Source organism: Anneissia japonica, unplaced genomic scaffold (assembly GCF_011630105.1).
Source record: "Anneissia japonica isolate Jap-2015-1 unplaced genomic scaffold, ASM1163010v1 scaffold287712_len2945570_cov188, whole genome shotgun sequence".
Taxonomy (NCBI): Eukaryota; Metazoa; Echinodermata; class Crinoidea; order Comatulida; family Comatulidae; genus Anneissia; species Anneissia japonica.
In genome coordinates this window covers 2,755,872-2,763,970 of record NW_022704401.1, presented here as the reverse complement: position 1 = coordinate 2,763,970, position 8,099 = coordinate 2,755,872, and the positions used below count along the sequence as shown (strand labels likewise).

At 33.3% G+C, this 8,099-nt stretch overlaps 1 protein-coding gene across 1 annotated transcript in view; it reads right to left on the bottom strand.

Moving 5' to 3' along the window:
- Positions 1–309: 309 nt before the first annotated feature.
- LOC117104695 (putative GPI-anchored protein pfl2) overlaps positions 310–8,099 on the bottom strand; it is a 53,868-nt gene continuing 46,078 nt past the window's right edge. The window contains exon 6 of the mRNA XM_033245578.1: positions 310–3,584. Coding sequence (XP_033101469.1) covers positions 310–2,871 — 2,562 coding nt within the window. The 5' untranslated portion in view covers positions 2,872–3,584. The remainder of the gene's footprint in view (positions 3,585–8,099) is intronic.

The window sequence follows — 8,099 nt, the reverse complement described above, 5'->3', positions numbered from 1 at the left end:
GTCTAACACTGCAAAAACAACCGAGTGCTAATGGCTAGCGAATGTGTAAGTACATCAACATTAAGATGTGGTCGCGAACAGCTACTAGTCCAGTAAAAATGATGATAAAGTCATTATTTTCCTTTAAAGTGATTTAAAATATGAACTGATATTCACTTTGTGTGATCTACAGTATGATGATTATTTCGTTAAGTTTTTCAGACGGGTTGGTTTCAAATCCTAGACGTTTATTGAGTACCTCAGTTTTACATTACGTCCGTAGGCTTGAAATAAGCGAAATTTAATATACACTATCATTAAATTAAACCTTTACATTATTTTCCTTACCTTGAAATTGTGTTTCTTTTGCTGATATACCATACACGGATCTTGGTGCTTTAGAATACGTTTGAATTTAATTTCTTCAGATTGCACATCCTTTGAGGTTTTTATGCCAATAGTTCTCCTTGGTTGCTTAATCAAAACCGTACCAAACTCTTGCTGCCATTCTTCAATGATTTTTTTCTTTATTTTATCCTCAACGGTCTTTGGAAACACAAAAACATCCATATCCTCAATTGCAAATGATCTTTTAAACAGCTCATTAATATTACATTTTTTTTGTTGTTCATTTGATGTGATTTCCCTTTTTCTTGAAGGATCCGATTCTGCTTCTTTTTTGATAACACATTGTGGATAATTCCTGGAGTCTCGTACAGTACTAGAATCCTCTTTTGGCCTACTTGTGTTTGAAGATGAAGTTTTATCTTTTGGATTTGAATTTTCAGAACTTGACCTGCAATTCTCAAAATGTATTACCTTATTTGGTAGTGAAAAATCTTCAGCAGTTAATATTTCATCAGGCAGACTGGTGACTGACATCAATCCATTGGCTGATAGCGTTTCTTGTGCAGAATCTTCAATGAAGTGTTTATCAGAGATCTGTTGCTGATTTGAGGTCTTTCTATATAGCATCATATTGCGCATTGCTGGTGGGTTGTCTGTGCTTAAAAATGAATTGTTCAGTAAAGATAAAGACCTACTATGAACACTGGTTCCTTTAAATATAGGAACATATCTCCTATGCAAAGGAATTGTTAAGTGCTTCAAAAGTGGTTTTGACTTTTTTAGTGTTGACATACATCTAGTCGAAGATCTCCTTGATAATGGCATCACAATCCCTTGAAAAGTTGTCAAGCTCCTAAACGATGGTGTTGCAATAGCTGATGAAAGTTGGGAGTTGATATTAGATGGTTGTGTCGAACAGTGTGTGGATGGCACCACATTAATTGGGGAAGGTGACAGTAACATAGATGATGGTGGTAATGAACATGAGGAAGGTTTGAAGGAGACCTTGCCTGGTGGTGTGAAACTGTGTGAGGATGGCACCACATTCATTGGGGAAGGTGAAAAGCTAGATGATGGCGTTATATTATGTGATGGAAGTCTGGAATGGATCTTGGATGGTGGTGGCACATTCACTGAGGAAAGTGGCAAGTTCCTACATGATGGTGTTACACTATGTAGTGAAGGTCTGGAATGGATCTTAGATGGTGGTGTTGAACTGTGTGAGGATGGTACCACATTTATTGAGGGAGCTGACAAGCTCATGCATGATGGTGTTACATTATGTGATGCAGGTTTGGAGTGGATCTTGGATGGTGGTGTCAAAATGCGTGTGTGTGGTACTGGCACATTCACTGAGGAGGGTGACAAGTTCCTAGATAATGGTGTTACATTATGTGATGAAGGTCTGGAATGGATATTGTATGATGGTGTCGTACTGTGCGAGGATGGCACAACATTTACTGAGGAAGGTGGCAAGCTCATAGATGATGGTGTTACATTATGTGATGAAGGTCTGGAGTGGATCTTGGATGGTGGCGTCAAAATGCGTGTGTGTGGTGGCACATTCACTGAAGAGGGCGACAAGTTCCTAGATAATGGTGTTACATTATATGATGAAGGTCTGGAACGAATCTTGTATGATGGTGTTGTACTGTGCGAAAATGGCACAACATTTACTGAGGAAGGTGGCAAGCTCATAGATGATGGTGTTTCATGATGTGATGAAGGCCTGGAATGGATTTTTGATGGTGGCGCCAAACTGTGTGTGTGTGGTTGCACATTCACCAAGGAAGGTGACAAGTTCCAAGATGATGGTGTTATATTACGGGATGAAGGCTTGGAGTGAATCTTGGATGGTGTTGTCAAATTGTGTGAGGATCGTACCACATTTACTAAGGAAGGTGTCAAGCTCAGACATGATGGTGTTACATTATGTGATGAAAGCTTAGAGTGGATCTTGGATGGTGCTTTCAAACCGTGTGCACATGGTACCATATTCTTCGATGAAGTTGACATGCTTCTATGTGATGAAGATGTTGAGATCTTTGATGGTAGTATCATATTATTTGAGGATGAAGGCATTTCATTTCTAAAATCTTGGGTTTTAGATGGAGAAACAAAATGGGTTGACGATCTTGGATGTCTTGAAACAGTATCTTTAGAAGATGATACACCATCCTTGGTATAGGTGATCTGTCGCAAACGGAAATTTTTAGATGACTTATAAACTAACAATTCATTTGATTGTGTTTGGTTGTACTTTCCAGTAGGAGTGTTTGCTGCATTATGATTTCTATGTTTCTGGACTGGAATTCGTTTAGTTAGATTGATATTACCACCTTTCAACTCAGAATTCACACTCTTCCTTACCTTTGGGGATGACTTTGGAGCCCTATGTACACCATCATGTGTAGCTGTATACCCAACTGCTGCATGTTTCTCTTTAATTCCTGATCTTCTTTGTTTAACAGACATTTTTTCGTCTGATATGGTGTATCTCTCATCACCCTTGGATCTTCCCCATATTTTTGAAAGAAGTGACATTTATAGGTCTATGGTCTATCACAAATCCACCAATACTTTTTACGCTACACCGTTAAAACAGCCTTGCTGGTGCCCATCCCATAACAATAATCAGAATTGCAATGATTAGCATTCAGTCAACCATATTCAAACAGTAAAGTTAATACACAGTGCAGTAAATCTTCGATGTCTGCTCAAAATGACATTGCTTCAATTCAACTATAATAGGCCTACACTGTACTGACTGCTCCATGCTAATTTCAAATTTTTGATACAAGGCACTCATAGAAGTATAAAACAGAGATTTAATATGAATCAATAAAAACTTGCATTTTCTGCATCATAAATCCAACAGAATTAATTTTGACTCAATTTCGTTTGATACTTGTATCCCTTATGTTAAACAGCGCCAACAAAAATGATGTATTACTTCCCAAGCAAAAAGCTCTGAATGCAGTGTATTAAACAGAATAAATAATAAAACCACAGCGTCCATGTGTTGAATGAGATTTTCATATTAAAAGCTCAGGGATATTATGTTTACTTAATTGTATTTACTGGTACTGATCATTAAACTTCTCATAAAAAAGATGTAAATAGAACACCTTCATCCCAAGAGACAGTTTATCAGTTTGCTTGGAAATACTAAACCTGGTATTTTGTTGGTGCCCAATCGACCATGAGGTACTATTCTGTGAGAAACAACACAATGGATGTTGCTAACAGCACTGTTCCTGAATGGTAAAGAAAAATCAATCAAAGATAGTCAGAGATTTATGAACTTGTGTCAGTTTAATCTCAGATAAGAAAGTATAATACATACTCCAAGTATTGAAATACATGCCATCGTGTTGGGATTCAATATTTCGACATTAATTATGTCATCATTAATATTGAATTCCAACACGATGGCGTGTATTTCAATACTTGGAGTGTCAGTTTATTACTGCCTGATTACAAGGCTATTCATACCAATTAACAATGCTAACGAAGATAGATTCTAAGCAGATAACCCTCTATGCATCACAAATAGAGCGGTTACTGATCATTTACTCATAACTATGGCAACTACTAAACAACATGTAATTAACAACTTGGTATGAAATCGTAGTTACTCATTCTTCACGATTATATATTCTGTTATATAAGACACAATACAGACTGCAACTTGAGCATAGCCTTGCTCAGGATTATGATTTAAAATGCATTAAAGATCGCCTCTGTTTTCAGAATGATATTATGCCATATTTTACATCTTAATCCTTCTAACTGTAATGAATGAAACCAATAGTCATTTAATACAATAAATCATGTTGCACAGAAGGATTATGATGAATAAAAAGTGTAGGCATGTTAGTCTGCCATAGAACAATATAAAAGAAATGACAGCAGCACTTTTAAAACTAACTTATATAGAATTTATTACTGTATCTAGCTTTCGCCCACACAGTGGACTTGGTGTACGGTAAGAATGGCCCCGGGAAAAATGTGAAATAATTATCAACTTTCAGTTTGGACAAACCAAGTATAGTACAGTGTATACGGACAGATTGAATGTTCCATTTCACAATCATCTTCCAAAAGAAACTACAAAGAAAGGAATAGTCTTAACAACAGTTACTTTAAAGACTGAAATAGAAAGATAGAAGTATAATCCACATAGTGTACCCTGATTCAAGAATCAAATTACATTTGATCAAACACTATTGTAATAGCTCCCAGAATGATTTTGAGTGCATATTTTAATTTAAGTAAACCAACACAGAGTTAGATCTAACTACCTGTATATCAACACAGAAGATAATTCTTTCAAGTGAAAGAGTTGAGGTCAAATAATTATGAGGCGCAAAGTGTAAATTTATTATTTAACACAATTATTTATATATAATTCATTATTTAACATCTAATTGAATAGATTACCCATAACACATCACTATATATAAATAATGAAAAGTAACTTACAATTATTTATATATAATAAGTTCACTGATTCCATTATATATAATGAAAGGGTAAAAAATCATTATATATAAATAATGAAAAGTAACTTACAATTATTTATATATAATTCATTATTTAACATATAATTGAATAGATCACCCATTATTTATATATAATGCTTTTACGTCTAAAAGATTATATGTAAATAATTGCGTTAATGTTTTCATTATTTATATATAATTAGTTTACTGATTTCATTATATATAAATAATGAAAGGGTAACCAAACATTATTTATATATAATAAGATTACTGTTTCATTATATATAAATAAGGAAAAGGTAACACATCACTATATATAAATAATGAAAAGTAACTTACAATTATTTATATATAATAAGTTCACTGATTCCATTATATATAATGAAAAGGTAAAAAATCATTATATATAAATAATGAAAAGTAACTTACAATTATTTATATATAAATTCACTAATTTTATTATATATGAATAATGAATTGACTTCAAACTCATTATATATAAATAACTGCTTTTACATTTCATTATATATAAATAGCTGTCGCAAAATCATTATATGTTTATAATGCTTGGACTTCAAACTCATTATAAGAACATAATGCATACGTGTTATCGTGCCAAGGTCATTATATCTAAATAATGGTTTCTTACTGCCATTAATATATATAAATAACCCTTGAGGTTGAGTGACATTATATATAAATGACATCGTAGGAAGTCATGGTTTGATCATTTGTTATGCAAATTACGAACACGACAGACTCAAATCGAGATTCCTGATGGCCGCGGCGTTCACTTTGGGGTTCTCTTAATTGATTTGAGATTTGCAGTACAGCATATTCAATAATCTGCTTTATCCCTCGCTGTGCCATTTTCGATTGGTGATGGTCTGCGACCTTAGACCACACAAAATAGGCCCTAATTGTAACTTACAGAGCACTGGTGAATATTTATTAAGCCTACTTCGTAATTTGTTTAACAAATTATTTATAAACCATGGCTTCTACGATGTCATTATTTATATATAATGGCACTCGACCTCAACGGTTATTTATATATAATTGGCAGTAAGAAACTATAATTAGATATAATGACCTTGGCACGATAAGACGTGTGCATTATAATGAATTTGAAGTCCAAGCATTATATACATATATAATGGTTTTGCGACAGCTATTATTTATATATAATGAAATGTAAAAGCAGTTATTTATATATAATGAGTTTGAAGTCAATTCATTATTTATATATAATGAAATCAGTGAACTTATTATATATAAATAATTGTAAGTTACTTTTCATTATTTCTATATAATGTGTTACCCTTTCCTTATTTATATATAATGAAATCAGTACACTAATTATATATAAATAATGAAAACGTTCACGCAATTATTTACATATAATCTTTTAGACGTAAATGTATTATATATAAATAATGGGTGATCCATTCAATTATATGTTAAATAATGAATTATATATAAATAATTGTGTTAAATAATAAATTTACACTTGGCGCCTCATAAATAATAAGCATTGGTATTGCTTATTTTTGAAAGAATTGCTTAAAAAGGAGGTTTGACACGGGCCTGAAAAATACATTGTATTCCATTAAAAATTATAATGCAAGCCTGCAATTTTATTCCTGTTTTTCACTCCATCTCATGATTGTTTTCATCTTTTATAGGCATACGTCATGCTGGTGTTACTAACAGTGTAACCAGGACAACTATGTTATTACTTGGTATGTATTCAGAAACAATATCCTTCTTTCCATAGGAAACACAGTGTGGTAGCAGTGGGTATAGTATTATCAGGGGCGGATCCGGAGATGTCCTAAGTGAGGCCGATAGAGACAACACTACTGTATAGATGTCTGGGAGGGTTTTTCCTCCGTGAAATTTTTGTTTTCTAGATGCCCGAAAATTACATCTGAGGCATTCTGGGGGCGATCAATTATTTCTTTTTCCTTCCTTTTTTTTTTTTTTTGACTTTTCAAAAGGGGGCAGGGGGAGGCTAAACTGGACCTCCCCTCTAAATCAGCCCCTGATTATAAATGCTTGAAAATGCTGAATAACAAAATATATAAAGTCAAATACTGCTGAAATCACACAGTAATTGAATGACATTGAATGAGCAACATTAAATGTATAATTATACTGCATGTACTGATGTCAAAACAATATAGTGTCAAATAATTGAAGGTATTCCATTTCCCAGTGTTTTCTTAAATAATATTCTTAAAACTAGTGCAGTCACTCCATAAAATGCCTACCTCCACCCTGTGCCCGAATACCGAACAATAAGCTGTATGGGTGATTCTATTTTATTTTATTTTATTAGACTTATATTTATGATCGAGGGTAAGTTCCATTGGTGGATCTGATACCCCCCCCCCCAGCTATACAGTACTTCAGTATCAGTACTTGTAGCTGGATATCAGTTGATGAATATGTACCAATTTGTCACTGACAAACAACTGTCTAGCATACAATCCTTGAACAAGCTCAATCGTTTGAAGAGGGTGGTATTTTGTTTTCTTACAATCACAATAATCAAAATATATGCACCAATTTGTAATAAGGTTCCCATGATAAAGAAATTTTTAAAAACTAATGAACTAATTGAATGAAATCAACTAAATTTAAGTCTTAATTCTTAGATAAGCTCTCAAATTCAAAAAAGTGCAATAAACAAGGAGACCAACAGTCAGCTTAGAATACAAGTTTTTTTAATTCAACACTGATTCTAACAGACTTTTATATCTAATATTATTATAAAGTTACAGCAACATAACAAATCGTAACTAGGCCAACTCTATTGATCCATAAAAAAAAACAATGGTTATCATGTTTATTGCTTGTTTTTCAAAACCATATTTATTGAGTATGACCCTTCCAGTGTATCCCTGGAGGTCCAATGATATTCAGGGGCCTCTTAAATAAATGAAATAATGTGATGCTTTATCAGTGAAGTCTCATTAACCCTCTAGATACTGTCTTCGACTGTAGTCGAAATTGACCTCAAACCGAGAATTCCCATTTTCGACTGCAATCGAAATTTCGTGACTAAAAAATAGGTGGTTTTCAAATCACTCTTCTGTTTTTATTTTAGCTCCAATACGTCAGAAATTTTGAACACGCATGCGTGAAGCTTTTGTTTTTCGAAATCTGTGAAGAACTCACATGCGCTTATATAAAAATTTTTAGAAATATCAATTTGAAATCGTTATTAATTTCAAAAATTTTTCGAAATGGCCGCACAAGATG